Here is a 20,841-nt window from a genome sequence, read left to right as displayed (position 1 = left end):
CTGTGTTTGAATTTTTTTGCCCAAAGTGTCTGAATGCTCTTGAGCAACATCTTTTTCCCTCTGTCTCTCAGGCGTCTGGTGACTTTGGCAGCGGCGAAGGCGAGAGTAGACAGACGGGACACACTGTGAGGGTCAGTTTGTCCTTTCATTTTTACACGGCCGACTGCTTTTTGGGACTTTCTTAATTTAGATTTAACATCTGCTCAATATATGACCCCTTGCAGACCCTTTAATATGACAGTAAACGAGTGAAAATGTGGGTTAGAGTCTTGCAGTCAGCTCACAGCAGCGTAGATCTAAGTGGCTGTGACTCACGGTTTCTTAATGGAGGTGTAAAGTAGCGGAATTGTTTTGGTGATTTATTTCCTTCTTTAAATGGGCACCGCGCTGATTTTACACATGAAGCTCAGTTTACTCATCACGAGGAATCCTACTCACCCTGTGAGAGGTGGCTCCGGAGGCAGCTCTCCAAAATTTGAACATATCTAATTTCAGCCTCCGCTTGGGCTCGAGACCTAGAAAAATTAAAAGAAGAACTGCGCTATAAGCTGAAGGGGTTTGAAAGATTCGGGCATGTGGGAGGAAATGTGGTTGTATTTTCAGGATGGAAACTGCGAGGTTCAGCACTTTTTGGAGTTTGAGCCATACTGGGGACTGAACGTCTCGATAGTTTGGATTCTGCCGCTTCAATTTTGAACGTTCTTTCTATAATCTATCTCCTTTGAGTCCGATACTAAATCGCTGTGGTTCCCTGACGCGCAGGTAAAAAGCTAAAAAGCAAATGTTTGCATGGCTTTTCTCACAGATTAAAAACACATAATACAGTATAGTATTTATGTGGATCACAGGAAACACAGTAAACATTTGTAATCACATTCTGAGTGGGTTGCAAGGTTCCCTTTGGTCCTGAAAATATATGAAACCTGCAACAAAAAGTGGGATTAAAATGGATTTGTATATTTTATCTGCTCATTTACTTGTCCGGTTACGGTAGTTTTTTGACAAGACCATTGGACGGGTGCCTCGTGTGCCTTAAGAGCTGTTAGTCCTTGAAGGAATCGGTCTGAATTGCATCTTGGTTGGATTCTTACAAAATCTATGTTCAAGTTGCAGCTCGAGTTCACCTGGTTGACAAGCAACAACAATCACTGTAAACTAAGTTAAAAGAAAAAGGCTTTTGATACGGGGCATTATAGCTGATTCTGCCACTGGATAAATGGAGCAGACGGTGCCTGCAGATGTTTTAAACTGTTCTACTTCTACTCCACTCTGTTCTACGCTGTTTCCAGACCACCCCTGCGCCCTTCCGTCCAGTACCTGAACCCCCGCTGACGTCCTCCCAGGGGACCAGACTCAAGGAAACAGGTAAAATAAGTCTTCCTTAACAACGGTGGAATCACTTACAACTGCGTGCGCCTGCCAAGACGCTGACCAGCGTAAACACGCTGCGGAAAAGCGTAACGTAAGTTTCTAATCACACAGCGGCCGCTGCCAAAGAAACGTCGAAACCCTTTGTTTTTATCCAGAAAATAGTGCTAAAGGCTGCTTGTCTGGACCTGAGAGTGCGGGGGGAGTTGTGCTGCAGGGTTTCAGCTGGAAACTCTTTAGCTCCCTCAGGTGGACAGTGAAAGAAGTTGAGCAATTGTGGTTAATGTACTGTCAACTTGGGCACTGAGGGTGGAAGGAAAGCTGGCCTTTGGCTGTAAAGTCTTCTTTAAAGAGCCCCCTTCAGTAGATTAAGACATCTGAAAGTCCTACCTCCTCCAAAAAATTTTCCGACAGAAATTGACAAGGCTCCCCATCCCCCGCTCTGCAGGCCAACCTCATGCAGCCGCTGGGGCAGCAGGTAAAAGTTGTGTTTGTGTCGACTTTAGATGTCAGGTACCAGCAGCCGTCGGTGGACCGCAGCCGCCCTGGATTACCAGGCCCGAGAGGTGGGTCGCTGGGGGGCAAAAGGACCCTGACAACGCCTGCCAGAAACGCAGATTAAGATCAGGATTATGTCCTGATCAACGCGTGGCCATCCTATCCCAGTATAGAATGAGCGTGGTGACTCCCGCTGCTGATTTCTCATTGGGTTGAGTGGGGCTGCGGAGCTGTGAGCTGTGAGCATGTCGGTGGGGGTCCTTTACAATCTGTTGTGGTCAATCCAAAATTATTCAACATGAGTTGTCCTGCAAGAAGTCTCAAGGCAGCCTACCCGTCATGTCTTTGCTCCAGTGTGGCATTTGGTCTGCGGTAATTTGATAAGTGGCCCCTTCGTTTGGGAACATGCGAATGTGCATTGCTAAGACACGACACCGACACGATAATGTCCTTAAGGTGGGTCCCGCTTTGTTTCCTGATCTTGGGATCATGTCTTGAGTCATGTCTCTGTGTCATAATCTAGTTTTAAGACCGTCATTATTTCAGTTTTCTATGTTGCATATTTCCACGTCACTGTGTGTTTAATCAGATTATCACAGCAGAGGTGGGTCATGTTATCTTCCAGGGTCGGAAATGAAAAACTACATTCACCATATACATACAGTATATACCTAGAGACTATATATACATCTACTCATACATGAAAAGTGTTTGAAGAAACTACAAATCAGAACAATGAATGAATAAAATAACTTGGCCCATCATTATTCTCACTTTCACTTAATGCAGCTACAATCTTGGATTCATCTTCGGGCCTAAACACAGGGATCTAATATAAATGGCGGGGGGGGGGGTCTGTCCCAAAATGATTTGGTTTCTTAGTTTGTTTTTTAGTTAATTTGTTCTTCTTATTTACTTGGGGCTTCCTACATTAAAAATATGAAATATGAAAACAAAACAAAATAAATCACTGAGAGGACGAAGCAGATACAGATGTACAATTGTAGTTTTTTTTTTTTTTTTTAATGGACAAAGCCCACCTAAGTTGCATCTGTAGGACACCTGGAGAGAGGATCCAGTCACAAGGGAGAACTAGAAAATGCGCTGAGTAAAATGTAGACCTCCGCCAAGGCCGGTGTCAAGGAACATGCACCAGACTTCAGAGGGAAAAAATCTAATTCAAAGTACAGGATCTGGACCTGCCCCAAAAATTCATGGGTTCATCCCTGGCCCATGGCCCATGCCTCCGCCGAGTTCGGTGCAGATCGGTTAATAATAACAATAAATAAACCCACAAACAGAACCGGGTCGTGACACGACCTCCCGGGCGGAGGTCATTAAGAATTACGCAGCATCGCCCTCTGCAGAACAGATTGCTACACTGCCCCTGGTCCCCGAAACGATCAGCTCCACTAGGTGGTGGTGGGAAAAACCTTCAGAACAACCAGGGTCCCTTTGGATCTGACGAGAAAACACCATCTATTCCTAAACATTCTCGGTTTCTTTCATCACAGACGTGTTCGACTTTCGCTTTTGGTGCTCTCTTTTTCTTGCCCCCTCTAATTGTAGTCGTTTCTGTTTGGTGCTTCGCATTTTACAGTTTCAAGTTTTAAGTGTCACGGTGACGGTGGTGGTAATTGATGACTTCAGTCATTTTACTGATCCTCACTGGATCAGTGTGACCTGATTTATGTACAGTCAGAGTAAGAAATGTGTTTAAGAGTGAGAGGAACAAGCCAATATTAATATAAGATATGAGTGAAATTCATGCAGTAATAGTTGTTTCATATTTTACAGTACACATATAAAAGCACATATGAAACATTAAATGCAGCAGGTGTGGCAATCCCTATTTAAATGTTTTAGTTTTTGTTGCCTCACCTGATTGGTCCATGATATTTCAGGCCAGTACATGAATTTGATCAGTTTTTGGCATTAAAGTCCAGTTTTTATGATAACCGTTGAAATGTCGATAAACACATTTTCTCTGTGACATTTCAAAACTTTTAAATAAGATATTTTAGCTTAAAGTCCACAAAATGTTCGCTCATTATGTGTGTTTTTTGCCGTTGCTCTCAGCATGCATGTGCCAGTGGAGCTGATTATTATCCTCCGCACGGTGCATTGGAGCTTGGCTCGGCTTGAAGCAGGGCGCTCTAAAGCCACGTTCTTCCCAACTTGCTAACTCACGTCGTGTGACGCGTCCCTCAGGTCCCGGTGGTGCTAAAGGTGAGAAGGGCGACAGAGGAGACACAGGCTTGAAGGGGGACAGAGGCCCCGCAGGGCCGAAGGGAGACCCGGGGTCCAGCTCTGGCTCCGGTGTCTCCTCTCAGGGGGGAGAACGAGGACAGAAGGTAAATGACGGTGCTCGATGGATTCAGCTGCGTGACCTGCAGCAAACAGATGAGTGACTTACGACTGACACAATAATTTGTCTTTTGTTTTTTGTTTTTTCAGGGTGAAAAAGGTACAAAGGTAAGTTTACTGTCTCAACCTGTGAACTACAATGATGCTCATGACCTCTATGACCTAATAAACAAAGGGAAAAAAATGTTGCTCACATTCAGCTATTTCTGTCCGTGTTTCCAACAAATGAAAGCAAATATTAATAATAATTGATTAATTATTAATATTAATATTAAGAATTTTCTAAAACTTAAATTTAAAAATACCCTCTTTTTTTTTTTCAAACTCTTTTCACCAAAAATGATCCATATTAGAAAAAAGGGGGAACGTGAAACACTTGTCACTTTATTAATCTTAACAATATTAGTCTTATCTTAGTATAGGAGCAATGCAAAAAAAAAAAAAGATAAAGTAGAATACAAGTTACTTAAATAGTATATAAAACAAAAAATTCAGGGGGCTCTTGTTGTTAGCAGTGTTGCAATAATAAAATACAAACATAGTTTTTATGATTTCATTTTTTTCATTAGTTTTAAGAATTTTATATGTAATTTAAACTAATTTATAATAGCTATAAAAGTAGGCACAACTTTCAAGACTCTAGCTTTATGTATATGAAATTTAGCTGAACGTAAAGCTGCATTGCTGCACAGTTACTAATGTAAAATTCTACAGGAGCATACAACATGTTAATTGTGGACCAAATCCTTCAACGGGCATTTGTAGTGTGAAACCAGACAATGCCGCCAGGTCCCAAAGTATTTACAATGCTAAATAATGCTGTTATTTTTCCTATTTTTCCATTGGTTGCTTGGATAACAAATTGACGTGGCTGAAGTGAATAGGATCTAAAAATTCAACCATGACTAGTTTTCCAAAAGAACTGGTAACACATCAGAAAGGTTTACAGGTATATGTATCATTGTAACGTCGCTGGCTAACGGATCTTTCTGTGTTTTTTCCCGCCTCACCAGGGCAGTTCTGGCTTTGGATACCCCGGCAATAAAGGAGAACGTGGGGCTCAGGGGCCTCCTGGGCCCCCTGGTCCCCCCGGCCCTGCGGCCGAGGTGGTCCGACTCGGGAATGGCTCTGTTGTGCAGCAGGTGGCCGGACCCCCCGGGCCTCAGGGACCGCCAGGGTTGAGTGGTGCCGCAGGACCTCCAGGAGCTGATGGGGAACCTGTGAGTCGAGAGTGTCTTGGAAAAATCCTGTTGTTTTTTTTTTGTTTTCTTTTGTTTTCTTTTTTTTAAGACACATGTTCGTCACTGACTGTTGCTCGTCTTTCAGGGTGATCCAGGAGAGGATGGAAAAGCTGTAAGTCGCTTTGTTTTTACTGAATAAGTTGAAATATTTCTATTAAAAAAAAAAAAAAATAGAGTCGTGCTTTTCTGGATAATTTGAAAAATGACCATTGTAATTTTGTTCTTTTTCTCCCGTTTCCAGGGTCCTGCTGGGTCACAAGGTCTCCCAGGAAACCCAGGAACACCTGGTGCCAAAGGCGAAAAGGTGTAGTACAGAGTGGACAAAGATGTAGTATTACATTACATCGCAAGGCTTTATTTGTTGCGATAATGTGTGGCCTCTGAATTTTTGCAGGGTGAGCGTGGAGAGGGTCAACCTGGACCAAGAGGACCCCCAGGCCCACCAGGACCTCCTGGACCTGGCACTCATGATCGCCCAGTACGTCCACACTTCCTTTTCCTTCCGTATTTAAGTTTTTGAAGACACATTTGTCACTGTATTTTTTAATTTATGTTTCAATAGACCTTTGTTGACATGGAGGGCTCAGGATTCCCAGACCTGGACAAAATCCGGGTATGTTGATTGTCATTAAAAATGAACAGGGTTTTAACTCGAAAAGTTGAAGTTTTACACAACATAATCATTTTGGGATTTATTATCCAGGGTCCCCGTGGTCCTCCGGGTCCCCCAGGTCCTCCTGGCCCTCCTGGGATCCCTAGTACTTCGGTGGCAATGGGAGCCAATGGTCCCATAGCCTTTGGACCTCCTGGACCACCTGGACAGGATGGAGTCCCTGGTCTGCCAGTGAGTGTTTTTTAGTTTGTTTGACTGTGACTCAGTGTAGTGTGATATATTTTTTTGCTCTGTGATGTAGAATTGAAAAAAAATAGTCGATCAATCAATCAGTTGATCAACAGAAAAATTAATTTGATTATCATTTATGCCGTTTTTCAAGCAAAAGTTACAAAATTTGATTGTTCCAGCCTCTCAGATGTAAAGATCAATTAGATTAATAGATATTAAAATTATTATTAATTAGATATTCTTTATGACTATTTTTAGGATTGCGATAAGCGAAAGATACTGATCGTTTGTGCATGTCGCGCCTGCTTTTTCAGGGCCCTCCTGGTCCTCCTGGTGCATCTGGTCCACCCGGAATCAGAGGAGAGAAGGTGGGAATGCACAGACTGATGCCAACTGCTGAGTACTTCACACAGATTACAAATGAAACACGCTGTGTTATTATTTTGAGGAGGATTTTTCTAAAAGCAAAAATGGTCAGACGCGGATAGCTTCCTCTCTCAAGGTTGACGTGACCGTACACCTGCAGTTTAACCAGCAGGGATTTATCCTCTGGAAAACCATCAACGTCTGTACAAAATTTCGCGGCACTCCATCCAGATGTTGTTTATTTTTTTAACCGAGCTACGCTGCTAACAAGGCTAAGACACATGTGTTTTTTAATTTTTTAAAATCTTTTTTCTTGCTGCAGGGTGACTGTAGCGATCTCGGTCTCCCAGGAGCTGCTGGAGAAAAGGTGAGTCAAAAGTTCTTCACGTTTTCATCCCTAAAACTCAAACATGAATGTTACGAATCACGGAAAAATTAGTGGCGGGTGCATTCAGATAGATTCTCTCCTCCGTTGTTTGTTGCCTTCCTCCAGCAAGACACACAAGGCTCCAGCTTTTTCACCGACCTGTTCTCTTACTTTATTCCATCGCCTGCGGTATTTAATGGGTCAAAGGTACCGGGGGGGGAGCTCTCTGCTTTGGTCATTTCCTTTCCTTTTCCCAAGTTTATATCAGTTTCATTTTCCCAACTTTTCCCAACATGTTTTTCCGATCGAACGTCGCCGTGAATGACTCCACTTTCTGACCATTTAACCCGCATCCTTAAGGCTATATTTTCCGAACCTTACAGTGGCCTGAGGACAAAGACTTTTCCTCCGTGGTTTAATTAAATGTTCCGATGCTTGCTTTCGCCTTTCCAAGTATGACACTTTACTGTATCTAATAATATTAAGATATCACTTAACTCTGCTTACCCTCTGGTTTTCTAGCTCTGCACGTGTCTCTCGCATGCCACCTTTTTTTTGACATCATTCACTTTTAATTCAGCTGTGGCTGCACTAAAGGTACTTTCAAAGGTATTTCTCACTAACCAAAAATGTCCACGCTTTTTCCCGCTCGCCTCAGGGGGCTCAGGGTGACCCAGGACAGATGGGTCAACCAGGGCAGACTGGCCTTGCGGGGCTTCCAGGTCCGATGGGACCAGTTGGACCTCCGGGACCCCCCGGACCACCGGGGCCATCTTACCGCATTGGCAGTGTGAGTAGAGGTTTCCTCAAAATCTGGATCATTAAGTATGTGCAATTATATTTGATGCAATGCAAACCAAATACGGTAAACACTGTATACAGAGGCTCCTTAAAATGTAGCTTCCGATCGTCTTCCAGGATTGAAATTCTAAGAAAAAAAAAGAAGTAACACCAAAATGTAAAATTTAGGGTTAAAAAGAAGACAAATTTTTGCTGAAACTGGTTTGAGTACCCAACACATGCATTTGCTGGATACCATGGTCTTTGGTTTCACCAAAAAAGGACACAAAATTATTTAAAACGTAGCTTGTGGTCATCTCCCTGGATTAAGAAAAGGCAACTACAGGAAGTAGCCCAAAATATATCACATACACCAAATGTGTATAGTTCCCAACAAATTTGCTCCTGTTTAGTTGACATTAGATAAAAAAAACTACGTAAGTGTTTTAAAACAAATACTGACTGTTTAAAAAAATAAATAAAACTATATATTTATGACCACTTTTTGAAGATTAACTGGGGCTGACCAACTAATTAATTGCTTTGGTCTTTTCTCAGGATTTGTTGACAACAAGAAAAATATATTATGGTGCCAGATTTAAACTTCAAACTGGGAATATTTACCAGTCGACCGACGTCAATATCTAACCAGTTGATCAACAATCCAGTAAGCCCATAGTCTAGTCCAGAAGTCCAGAACCTTTAACAGGTCGTACTTAAAATTAGTCTACACGAACCTATCAAATGTAACCCAGCACGACAATGGAAATGTTATGTACTGATGTAGAAAAAAAGCAAATTGCTGCATGCACTGTTATGGAGATAAATGTTATAATTTACCGTGTTTAAAGTTTTAGATCACGGGTTGAACTGGTTAAAATGACAAGTCCACCATGCTTAGGTGAAGACACACAAAACCTGGAATCTGGTTAATGAACTACTGAAAAATGTTTGAACCCAAAGAGGAGACTTTACACGTGGAGTTTCAGCCGTTTGTATGGAAAACCCACAGGGCTGATAAGTCCCCCGGGATCATCTGTTTCATTTCAAATCTTCTCCTTTACAGAGTGACCAGGATGGATATGAGGTGCTCAATGGCTTGCCTGGACTCAGAGGTCCACCTGGACCACAGGTACCCATTTACCCATACATTTCCTTCCTGTGCTTTTCCTCGCAGCACATGCAATATCTAATGTTGCCCTCTGTCATGTCTCCCAGGGCCCAGCTGGTATTGCAGGTCTACCCGTAAGTACTACAAGAGAGTCTGAATGGCTTTTGTTTTGTTTGAATGCAGCTGCGAGTCTCGCAGTCGCTCCATCTCTTTATGTTCATGCCCTTGAACTACAGTAGTTAGTATGGAAATAAGGGAAAGTCCATCTGAAATAAGCCTACTTCCATTTTCTTGACTTCTTAGTGTTTATTCATAGCAAGCATCAATGTAAGTTGTATTAAACCAAAAGGTAAAATAAAAAGATAACCCTCTGGAGTCCAGGTTTATTTTGGTAATGTTTTGCTAACTCTTTATGCAATTATGTTTTTCTTTGTTTAACACCCCTAAACTCTCCTTACCTCACATGCATGGTATCCTTTTCTCAGCACAAACTCTCATCTTGTCAATTTAACAAACTGTAACGCTGCCAGGAAACCAAAGCCCAAGAAAAATGACACAGATGCCTATAAAAATGTACAAATCTGTTTCGATAATCGCTCAAGATGTTGGTACTGCGGTAATATTATTGGTCATGTTTTAATTATGATTTTCTAGGGTAAGCCAGGGTTGCCTGGGAACCATGGAGACAAAGGAGCGGAGGGTCCAAGAGGAACACCTGGGATCCCAGGCCTAGACGGATTCCCTGGGCAGGCGGTATGTAGCCGGATAAGCTGGGTTTTATTGCTTAATTGCTTCTTACCACATAATATGTAAATAGACCTTTAGACCGTTTGACTCGACTCGACTGTTTTGTTTTCATGGGACTAATAATCTCTTGTGGTGAATTTTTTCTAGGGTCAAAGGGGAGAAAGAGGAGAGAAAGGAGAGATGGTGAGTTACATGCAAAATGTCCAAAACACAAAGGCGATTTATATCTTGCAGTGTGCCAGTATATTTTCATTTATTTAAGCTGAATTGAAAATCTCTTCCCCTGTTGTCTATATGTTGCGTCCTTTTTTTTTTCTACACCTTATGCAACAGGTACACATAGATATACATGTGAAACATACTGATTAACATGTACGCAAAGACTACGTGCAGCTGTTTCACATATTCTATAGCAATCATTACAGTAGATACTTGAGTTCCTTCCTAACACCGGAAACAGGTTGGAAAGCAGGTGACAAAACAATCTTACCTTAAGGTCTATTTTGTAGCTCTTCTGGAGGTTTATTCTAGAGATGCTTTTTGTCCGCTACTATTATATATTTTATATAGAACTCAGCGGCCTCTTTTTTAGATATACCTGTACAATGTAATGCAGTCCAGTAGAACCATCTATTTATCCTTGCAAAGCTCTTAACGTTCAGTTTTTCCTGACGTTGTCGGGAATGCGTTAATTCAATTATATATTTATCGTTGGTCACTGTTGAAGGCTGTGTTGTGTTGGGCCACATTATACTGAGAGGTGTTTCTAATGTTTCGTCCCTCCCACGGCAGAATATTTGAAACACCTGTCGGTGCTAAAACATGTAATGTCATTAGCATCAACAAAAACTGAACATTTTGTTACATTCTAAATTCCAACGGCGGCTGCTGGGACTGTCATTTGTTTTTGGCATGTGGTCCCAAACCGAACGTGACTGTTCTCTACGTCGATGTGCGTTTTCATCTCCCGTTATGGACGATTTTCTGTCTGTTTTTTGTTGTAGGGTCTGCCAGGGCGAGACGGCGGACCGCCTGGACCTCCAGGGCCTCCCGGACCTCCAGGACAGGTCATCTACCAGACGGCAGGCGATGTGAGTCACAGGTCGAGTCCTCAACAAAGAGAGACGCGCTGACACGTTGAATGTCTGAATATGTCATGCAGAATAACCAGCACATGGCAGCTCATTGCTCAGTGACTAAATCACTCATTCAAGCTCTCGGTTACTGTTTGAGTTACTCATATTCACTAACAGTCACTGCTTGCGTGATCGTTTGTTCACACCCATACTAACTGGCCTAACTTTGTCTTGCTGTAGTATAACGACATTTATTGGAACGAAGGGGGGCAGGTGAGTGGACACGCCCTTCGGTCCCCGAACCGATCTCACTATAAACCTTACTAAACTGAAGTCTAGAGTTTTTAAGTGCGTGAAAAGAATATTTTATCTCTTTTTTTTAATGCCTCACTATCCACTCTTCTTTAGGGAGGACCTGGCGTTCCGGGTCGAGCTGGCTTCCCGGTATGTATCCCCGTCATGGCCACACAGTTAAGCACGGGAAAATCCACTTCATGCACAAAAATGGAAGCTAATTGCGTGTTTTGACCCAGGGGCCCATGGGACCAAAAGGAGAAAAAGGGGACACAGGTCCTCCAGGATATGCACCTAAGGTAGGATCATCCACCTTTTACTCCTTTTTTTTTTTTTTTTCGTTTTCATTTAACACTCTTTAAGATTCATATTGAATGTATTTTTTGCAACATTGTAGGCTACACTGCAAAAATAGATTTGTCCTACTAATGAGCTGTATTTTAAAAATAAAAAAATAAAGAAACTGTATATCCACATAGAATACAAGAATTTCTTTTAAGAGGTCATTCTTCATTCGACTTTGGTAATTAACAGTTAATACAAATTATGGTCAGTTTAATTTACCTACTTTCCAGGTGTCTGGAAACTAAGAAAAGTCATGTGGTGACAGCTCAACCTCATGACTTGATTATGCTGTAACTTTAAGTTGTTTCTTTTTTTTTCTTTTTTTTAAAATCTACGTTTCGTGGTGCTCATATTTATTTTCTTTTTTTTTTTCCTGTGATCGCAATCAAAATATCTCACTATGTCAACTTAATGAATTAATTGCTTTGCAAATATCGTAGGATTTTCCCCAGGTAGGAAGATCGACGGGAATAAAGTGCGAGTCTTTTTTTAATTTATTTATCTAGACGGCATATAAATAAGTTTTTGTCAGTTAAAATGAGAATTGTAAGAACTTTAAGGCTGAGTTGGCTATTATAGGATATTTAATGTAAGGTAATGTTGATATCACTGCCTTAAGATTGTGGGCAGTGTTAGCTGCTCCTGGCTCGCGTAAAAGATACACCAATTTTTTTTTTTTTTTTTCCTTTTATATTACCAGCTGTTTTTTATAGCACCTTTCCAGTGCTGGCTGTAAACTTTTGTGTTAAAACGTTGTTTTGTTCAGGGAGAGAAAGGAGAGCCCGGTGTGGTCCTGGGGCCCGATGGGACGGTTATGAACCTGGGTGGCCTGGCAGGACAGCCGGTAAGAAGTGCTTCACGACGTACCAGATAGCCACCTATTAGGATGCGTTCACCGTTTTTTTTGCATCACAGCTCAAATGATGACATCTAGCATGATTTTCTTTCTGTCCCGCTTTAGACATTTTTCATCATTCATGAACGTAAGCGTCTACACTGCAGTTCTGTTCATCGCAGCCTAAAATGTCAGTGTTTACACTTTGCATTTGTTTACAGGGTGAGATGGGACCGCCTGGCCCTGTGGGACCTCCAGTGCGTACCATAAGTTTATTTACCACATTTTGAGTGTGTTGCTGATGTTACATAACCCAACAGTATCACATCGATATAATAAAACTGTATGACTGTTTTTTTGGGTTTTTTTTTTTTTTTCCCTCCAGGGTCCATATGGTCCTGCAGGCCAGAAGGGTGAGATCGGGTTCCCGGGCCGACCGGTGAGTACGTTCGTTGCAAATGTCTAATTACATTTTCATATCAAGTCAGTTTAAAATGGTACAAGCAAGTCCATACCACCGCGAGGAGTCCCCCAAGTGAGATGTTTTTAAATCATACACGTAGCCTGTTAACATTTTATGTTAAAGGACTTAAATATGATTGCGAATGTGGTGCGTGTTTTGCTGCAGGGTCGGCCGGGGTTGAATGGCGCCAAAGGAGAGAAGGGAGATGGATCTGGATACGGAAACCCTGTAAGTATCACAGATTTTGGCTTGTTATTCCCTTCAGGGTAAATCATCAAAGCTTACATTCAGTCATTTTGTATAGGCAGTCCATCAACACACACACACACACACACACACACGCAGAGTAATAGATATTTGTTGTTTCCCAGGGTGTTCCAGGACCACCAGGCCCCCCTGGACCTCCTGGACCTCCTGCACCCATCGACAGACTCAGAGTGAGTCGAGAGACGAAATATTTATCTCAGTGTTGTAGCAGTTTAGGTAGGAGTTGTGTGTCCTGTTAAATTAGGAGGGTAGGAAAGGGTTTAGACCAACATTTTTGGGGTATTTATAATCGATTATTTAATTTTAATTACAATTTTAGTTTAACCAGACTGGGTGGAAAATTAGATCAGTAGATGAACAGATTATTTTACGCTTCTTAGAAAGTTACTTACACTAGCTACTTACGGTTGTGATAGATGATCTTTGTGCTTCTTTTCAGGGATATGAGGATTACTCCAGATATCACCCCGGTGAGATCACTTCTTATTGTGAATGCGATGTGTGAAAATACACCTGTTCACTTTATTTACCAATGGTTAGGTGAGAAAACCGATACCCCTGTCGTTTCATTGAGGAGAGATCAAATGGAAATGAATAACGAAATTTACTGAACTAAGCGACAGAGAGAGTTTTGGCGATTAGACCTCATCGATGTGAAGCATCTTCATTAAGCCCATATCCAGATAAGAGATCTTCCTTATCGAACTATCGCCAAAGCTTCGTGTTTGTACGCTGAAGGTACCAGTGAGACATGAAATACAACCCAGTAAGTCCAGTTTGAGTAATAGAAACGAGATTAAATGCTTAAAAGATGCCGAAACACTGCACAACTGTTTCTAATACTTAAAGACAGGATTTCATAACTGTATTTCACAACTACTTCATCTCACGTCACGACGAGGGCTAGGTAAGCAGTAGAAATACGGTTTTCACGTTACAGAGACAAAAACAGTGAATTTTTGTTTTCACACTTTTCATAAACAGACAAGATATAATGTGCTGATTGATGAGCTTTTGAGGCGCTGGTAGGCAGATGTTGTTAACCTCGGGCAGAACCAGGCTAGCTGTTTCCCCCTGTTTCCAGTCTATATGCTAAGCTAAGCTAACCGGCTGCTGGCTCCGGCAACAGATTCGGCGCACGGATGTGAGAGTGGTATCAAACCTATTATCTAACCCTCAACAAGAGAGCGAGTGCACGTATTTTCAAAGATGCCAAACTATTCCCGCTAAAGGTAAAACTGCTCGTGTTTAACTTAATACATTGTGGCTATGCCCTTTGTTTGTAGCAGTTAAAGGAGAGAAAGGTGATCGTGGACCACCGGGGATACTTCAGATTCCAGGTAGCTCAATTTGATCTGTCCACATAAATGCCGAAAAAGCTTAATGTAAATGTTTTATATTTTCAATATGTCGACAATTTTAAAGCGAGGCATTATGTTTCTGATCCAGGTCTCGAATCAACCTATGACATTTACACCTTAAAGGCAAGCCTCAACTTTATAGACTTTCCACACAATCATGATTTTACAGATCATAGTTTATGGTTAAAGAATTAGCATCAGTAAGACTTTTGGTTAAAGAATTAGCATCAGTAAGACTTTTGTTTACCTTTCTTGACGCTGATGTGTCCAGAATGAGTTGAAAGGCGAAATGGGCACTCCTGGCTTGAAAGGGGAGAAAGGAGAACCGGGAGGAGGATATTATGACCCCCGCTATGGAGGGATTGGAACCCCGGGAGCGCCTGGACCTCCGGTAAGATCATACTGTCAAAGACATAATGCAACTTCATGATTTATTGCCACAATTTGACTATAATCTACAAATCTACAGTATATAGTACATACATGTATTTTTAGATATAACAGGCCTAGCGTTTACTTCAATTTTATTTCTGAAGGTCAAATATAATAATGAATTCCTTGTATCGCATAGCTACATCTTAAATTACATTATTCTACGTTTAACATACTGTAAAATCAGACTCTGTCCTCTTCTCTGTCCTTGTCCCATCAGGGCCCTAAAGGTGACTCCATCGTTGGCCCACCAGGCCATCAGGGGCCACCTGGTCCACCAGGAAGAGGCTATGACGGGCCACCTGGACCACCAGGGCCACCTGGACCCCCAGGACACTCTCTACCCGGAACTTACAGGGGCACACAGAGTGAGTTATAAACTTAATATAAATACAGCCAAATATTCAAGATTTAGTCTCATTCAAGGTCATGTGACTGTCTTTAAATGACAGCTATCAGCATTCCTGGGCCACCGGGACCACCTGGACCACCCGGAATACCTGGACAATTTTCTGGGGTGAGAAAACCTTTGACACATCTGTGATGAAATACTAAAAGAGCTGTAATTGCAGCTCCAAGACAAAAATCACCTCGCACAAATCTGACATGGGGGAGCATGGCAGTGAGGTAAAGACACTATGAAGAGTCTAAGTTGTTTAAATAATAAGTCACAATATTAACGCTGAGACTCTATGAAGAACCTTTGCCGAAATCCACCTCTACTGGATTTGAGCAAATGATTCACGAAGGCCTGTCCAGTTAGATGAACAACATTGCTGCAAGTAATTATTAATTAATAACTAATCTCGGGAAGTAGATCCCCAGGACTAATGAAGCACAGGAAAAATACTTGTTAAAGCATTTTTAAGTCAGGGTTTTGCCGCAAATGCCACAATGGACAGATTTTCTGAAATTGCGGTGCTTTGTTGAGGACTTGAGCATTTGTCAAGGGATCAGCAAAGTCATTAGGAGTCATCCTCTGGGGATCATACGCCTTTACAAAATTTAATAGCAATCTGTCCAACAGCTGATGAGATATCTTTCAGTCTGGACCAAAGAGGTGGTTCCCCTTGATCAACTTGGTTTACTCTGAAAGTGTTTTTTTTGTGATTTTAGATGATAGTCTTGAGGTCTTATGATACCATGACAGCCACCGCTAGAAGACAACCTGAGGGCTCTCTGGTGTACATTATTGACCAAACAGATCTCTACTTACGGGTCCGAGATGGAGTTCGTCAAGTCCAGGTAAACATCTGTCTTTATTATGAACGTAAATCAGAGAGAATGACACAAATATACTTTAAGAATTTGGTTTCTGTCTGTATTAATGCAGCCGTCTCCTTTATCTTTCAGCTTGGGAGCTACATTGCGTTGCCCAGTGAGGATGTGAGTGTAATTTTCCCTTTTTTCTCTTCCCCAGAACATATAACTGGCCCTGTTTTGATACATATCATGCACATTATTTCCAGGGTAATGAGGTTGCGGCTGTGGAGCCCCCACCGGTTGTCCCCTACTCCCCAGACCATCATTCAAACACTGACTCCCCAAGCCCACCTGACAGTCAGTCAGAACCCGATCCCAGGTACCCAACCCACTCTGACCCACGATACCCAACCCACTCGGACCCACGATACCCAGCCCACCCTGACCCACGATACCACCCTGACCCAAGATATCAGCCCGATCCGCGGTTCCCAGGACCGACAGATCCAAGGTTTCCGAGTTACAAAGAACGACTAAACCAACCAGACAGTAGGTATTTTGTTGATACCACCCAGGATCGCCCTGCGTACCCGGACACTCGCTATGCAGTCACCCCTCAACGAAGACCACCTCCTCCTGTGCCCCAGACTCCAGTCCACCATCACAATTCAGCTCCAGGGGTAAGAAAGGCCACTTTTAAACTGTCATACTCACATCTAAAGCTGCACTCGGTTTTATCACAGAAATATATAATGTTGCTGGGCATGTTGGTGTTTCCACAGCTCCACCTGATCGCCCTGAACAGCCCTCAGACCGGCTCCATGAGGGGAATCCGTGGTGCAGACTTCCTGTGCTTCACCCAGGCTCAGGCCATCGGGATGAAAGGAACTTTCCGGGCCTTCCTGTCCGCGAGACTCCAGGATCTCCACAGCATCGTCCGCAAGACAGACAGGGACCGTTTGCCAATAGTCAACCTGAAGGTACTTAACAGAGGTTTTTCAACTATTTAAATTAATTGTTTGAAAATTTGGGAATTGTATTCATTTCCTTTCTTGCCAAGAGTGGGATGAGTAGATCAATACCACTACATAGCCATTCACCAAATCAGGTTTTATTTGACTAGTCTGCTGGCCGAGCACAATTTGTAAAGCACCAACAAATGCAAGTCCAAATCCCTGTTTGGATATACAAGGTGGTAATAGAGACCTGTATCCTAATAATCCCACAGTTAGGGAGACTCTGGCAGCAGTTTAGGCGACCACTCTACAATACGTTTGATTATTAATTTTAAAAAAAAAAAAGCAAGACAAAAGGGCATTCCCGCATTAAATGAAGGAAAGTAGCTTAAGTGCACCACTAATCCTCACCAGATCTTTTAGCTAATTGTGTTGCTTCATGTTTCTCAGGATGAGGTTCTGTTTGACAGCTGGGACGCCATCTTCAATGAAGGCAGAATGAAGGATAACGTGCCAATTTACTCCTTCGATGGCAAGAATGTTCTCACTGACAGCACATGGTGAGGCCAAAGTCACGGACATACAGTAAATCACTAAAAAATAATATTACACCGTCATTCTAGGACGTGGTGTGAAACCTTGTGCTAATATTCTGAAAGTAAAGCAGTAAAAATTAAACAAGAAAGGATTTAAAAAGTCAGAAAAACATCATGTTTTCGCTCTACACTCTCTGTGTTATCCCAGGCCGGAGAAGATGATGTGGCACGGGTCAACCAGCGGCGGCCAGCAGCACGCCAACGGCTTCTGCGAGACGTGGCGCGTGGCCGACCGGGCGCTGACCGGCATGGCGTCGTCGCTGCAGAGCGGCGGTCTGCTCCAGCAGCGCTCCAGCAGCTGCTCCAGCTCCCTCGTCGTGCTGTGCATCGAGAACAGCTACATCGGCCACGCTAGGAGATAGACGTGCAAACTTATACACACACTCACACAATACTGGAAAAAGGGGAATCCGAAAGCAGTCAGCCAGGCTTTTGTCCACACACACACTATTATCTATCTTTGCACCGTATGTGGTGCTTTGTAAATAGGTTTTCTCTTTAATTAATAACTAGTTTATGTTTGTTAGCCCCCTTATATGGTGCTATACAGGATTATCGCACATGTTGAACGTAAATTAAGCTCAGGTGAGATACAGTAACACACCCTCTGCCCTCTGGCAGCCCTATCGGAAGCCCGAACCTTTTAAGGCAGCTGTCCTTGAAAGCTGACTGTGTTTCCAAAGGTGCAGCTTTGTTCACATTTCTTTGGTGTTTTGTGGCTTGTCAGCGAGTATGTTGATATAAATATTGAAATTACCGTGCTTGGTGCTAGCTAGGGAAGCCAAGTTTTTATTTGCCTGGGTTTTGAGGTATCTGTCTCAGATCTCTGCTTGGACAATGGAGGCGAATTGATGTTTGTCAGTGGGTTTTCACAGCACTGAAAATTCAATTCATAGAACTCAACAGTGCCTTTCTTTCCGGAAACCGTGTCCTGGTTACTCTGGATAATTAGCAGAACGCACAGACCGATAAACTGTTTTTCGGTCGGACTATTTCCTTGGTAAGTTCCGAAACTGTCGACAGTGCGGCGAATGGATTATCCAAAGTAACAGCGACACCGATTCTGGATCCCACCAGTTTGTGCTTCTTATGTATAATCATTACATTCGAGTCATAGAGCTAAGCATCAGTTTTTCAAAAAAAATAACTAGATTAATTCATTAATTAATACCTGGCAACTTTTAAAAAAGGTTTAACCAGACATATTGCTGTTTTGAAGGTATTTATAAAATCCCCTATTCTAACCATCCGGGTGAAAATGCACGATAAAAATGATTTTTAATGATTATTTTTCCAGCTCCTCTCCCATTAAGAGATGATAATTAAACAAAGATGGCAGCCGGATATTACACAGGCTCTTGCTCAGCTTGTGCGACATGAACTAAAAGTCATTTGTTTTATTAACGGTCATATTTGTCTAAACTGAATTATATTACTGTACATTTTCAGACAGAATAACACGTTTATATATTGTTCGTGTTGAACAAAAAGAGCCAGGTTTCCTGGATGGAAGAAGCAGACAGAATATTTTTCCGTCTGGAAGAAGAGTCTTAGAGGATATTAGGAAATTTTCTTTTTCAAACTGTGTTGTTAAACGACCCTCTGGGCTTTTAAAAGGTATTTGGGTGTTTATTTATAAGAGCAGTTTTTATACTCTGTGACTGTAACATAATGGAAATACATGAGAGGCGGTTAGCTTTGTCTCAGAGAGGGTTACACCAAGATTATGTCTTAACTGCCAAAAAAGAACTGTGGAACAAGAGACACACGTAGACTTTTCATGTTTCCTTTTCTTTCCTGCCTGCATTTAACCAAAAAAAAAAACTCTGTGATGAAAATATGAACACGCCAAATTTACAGCTCAAGTACCTGAAAATCAGTGTTAATGATCATTTAAACAAGGTCTCCTGTGTCCCAAATCCCACCTCGTCTTTTATATACAGTGTTAGCCAGTTCTGGGTCTCCTCAAAGGGTGCGGTCATCGACACATCCCAGCGTCCAAGAGCGAGATAAACGTTGTATCTGAAATGTATGTTGTTTTTTTTTCTTCTGTAACCCACAGCACTTGAGTAATGGCCTTTTCCTTTTGCTACTGTCTTACATGGGAAGATATTTTCAGGTCGTACTTTCAGCAATAACAGAGGGATATTTATTTTTTATAAACCGTGCTTTTTCTATTTCAGCTCTAATTTGTGGTGCGAGCGCTTTCACTGAGAATAATAACCTTTTTCCGAAATGCATCCAGCAAAGGTGCAAACCCCACTCAAGGATGTTTAATGTGTGTTGTAATCCTGGGAAAAAAAAAAAAAATTAGGGACGACTTTCTCGCTGATATACAGTTTGTGCACATTGTGAGCAAGCAAATGAAAATGATGTACAGATATCTGGAAAGGAATCAGCCATAAATGTTCTATACACTGTCGCTTGTTAATTGTTTTGCTTTTTAATGGAGAGCGGCACAGTGAATGCACTGCGGCTAGCCCACTGGCGTCTCCGGTGGAGAGGATGCAAACACCGGGGTGAAACCTGAGAGTCGCCCGTCAGTTTCTGGAGGCTAGGAATTGATTGTCATGTACTAACAGAGCCATAATAAACGCAGTAAGACGTGTATTAACTCCTGCAGAATGTAAGTCTGTCTCCTTTTGTCATGTCAGCTACATTCCTGAAATGCTGCATCTCTGTCGAATAAATCTGTGTGGAAATTGCGAAGTTGCGTTCTGGGCCGGGTGGTGCGGCGCCCGTCTTGAACTGAGCTGTGACTCCAGGTCAGGACTGGCGGACCGAGTTAAACCGAGCTGGTTTAACTCGCTGGAAGGCGTCAAGGCCGTAAAATCGCAAAGAGGCGCCCATGTGGTGCAATGATGGACATTTTAGTGGGACTCGACCCTAAACTGCCACAGGGGAAGTTATCCCGCTGCGGAATGACTCACCTTGGGAGAGCCAGGTGACGTGTCAGGGACATAAAGCCATCTAATTACCACAGTAGACACAATTCATATTTAATTTTCAAGTAAATCAAGTTCAAGATCAAGTTTATTTGACTTAAATTAGTTTTATTTTTTTTTATTTTTTTTGCATGCTGCATACAGCAACATAACACGAGTGTTACTTTTATTCTTTTACTCAAAAAGTAAATTTACACAAGGGGCCATACCCTCATTCTGTCACTTTGCACAGTGTAAACAGCCTTGACCGTCGCTGATACCAGTGGTGGACTCGTGTCTACAGGAATGTTTTCCTGAGTGAGCGGGGCTGGAATGGTTTGTCGCCGGGGTGTTGAGCTTCCTTATCTCCCTGGGTCCATAAAAGAAGCGGTGGCTCGTG

The 20,841-nt window shown here is 42.3% G+C and overlaps 1 protein-coding gene across 4 annotated transcripts in view; it reads left to right on the top strand.

Moving 5' to 3' along the window:
• LOC120798239 (collagen alpha-1(XVIII) chain-like) overlaps positions 1-20,139 on the top strand; it is a 46,034-nt gene extending 25,895 nt beyond the window's left edge. The window contains exons 5-43 of one of the 4 annotated variants that reach the window (XM_040142387.1): positions 72-131; positions 1,290-1,365; positions 1,875-1,934; positions 4,078-4,220; positions 4,324-4,341; positions 5,247-5,453; positions 5,560-5,586; positions 5,716-5,778; positions 5,869-5,952; positions 6,037-6,087; positions 6,178-6,318; positions 6,633-6,686; positions 7,007-7,051; positions 7,710-7,841; positions 8,898-8,963; positions 9,050-9,076; positions 9,597-9,695; positions 9,837-9,872; positions 10,694-10,780; positions 11,006-11,038; positions 11,174-11,209; positions 11,299-11,358; positions 12,171-12,248; positions 12,461-12,496; positions 12,625-12,678; positions 12,868-12,930; positions 13,074-13,139; positions 13,409-13,439; positions 14,259-14,309; positions 14,419-14,453; positions 14,602-14,721; positions 14,983-15,130; positions 15,215-15,279; positions 15,879-16,007; positions 16,116-16,148; positions 16,232-16,645; positions 16,748-16,945; positions 17,372-17,481; positions 17,666-20,139. In XM_040142387.1, coding sequence (XP_039998321.1) covers positions 72-131; positions 1,290-1,365; positions 1,875-1,934; positions 4,078-4,220; positions 4,324-4,341; positions 5,247-5,453; positions 5,560-5,586; positions 5,716-5,778; positions 5,869-5,952; positions 6,037-6,087; positions 6,178-6,318; positions 6,633-6,686; positions 7,007-7,051; positions 7,710-7,841; positions 8,898-8,963; positions 9,050-9,076; positions 9,597-9,695; positions 9,837-9,872; positions 10,694-10,780; positions 11,006-11,038; positions 11,174-11,209; positions 11,299-11,358; positions 12,171-12,248; positions 12,461-12,496; positions 12,625-12,678; positions 12,868-12,930; positions 13,074-13,139; positions 13,409-13,439; positions 14,259-14,309; positions 14,419-14,453; positions 14,602-14,721; positions 14,983-15,130; positions 15,215-15,279; positions 15,879-16,007; positions 16,116-16,148; positions 16,232-16,645; positions 16,748-16,945; positions 17,372-17,481; positions 17,666-17,879 — 3,450 coding nt within the window. In that variant the 3' untranslated portion in view covers positions 17,880-20,139. Of the gene's footprint in view, positions 1-71; positions 132-1,289; positions 1,366-1,874; positions 1,935-4,077; positions 4,221-4,323; positions 4,342-5,246; positions 5,454-5,559; positions 5,587-5,715; positions 5,779-5,868; positions 5,953-6,036; positions 6,088-6,177; positions 6,319-6,632; positions 6,687-7,006; positions 7,052-7,709; positions 7,842-8,897; positions 8,964-9,049; positions 9,077-9,596; positions 9,696-9,836; positions 9,873-10,693; positions 10,781-11,005; positions 11,039-11,173; positions 11,210-11,298; positions 11,359-12,170; positions 12,249-12,460; positions 12,497-12,624; positions 12,679-12,867; positions 12,931-13,073; positions 13,140-13,408; positions 13,440-14,255; positions 14,310-14,418; positions 14,454-14,601; positions 14,722-14,982; positions 15,131-15,214; positions 15,280-15,878; positions 16,008-16,115; positions 16,149-16,231; positions 16,646-16,747; positions 16,946-17,371; positions 17,482-17,665 lie in introns of all 4 variants that reach the window. The other 3 variants (XM_040142386.1, XM_040142389.1, XM_040142388.1) reach the window with 3 other exon arrangements.
• Positions 20,140-20,841: the final 702 nt, after the last annotated feature.

Source organism: Xiphias gladius, chromosome 13 (assembly GCF_016859285.1).
Source record: "Xiphias gladius isolate SHS-SW01 ecotype Sanya breed wild chromosome 13, ASM1685928v1, whole genome shotgun sequence".
Classification (NCBI taxonomy): domain Eukaryota; kingdom Metazoa; phylum Chordata; class Actinopteri; order Istiophoriformes; family Xiphiidae; genus Xiphias; species Xiphias gladius.
This window is presented reverse-complemented; position numbering and strand designations above follow the sequence as displayed.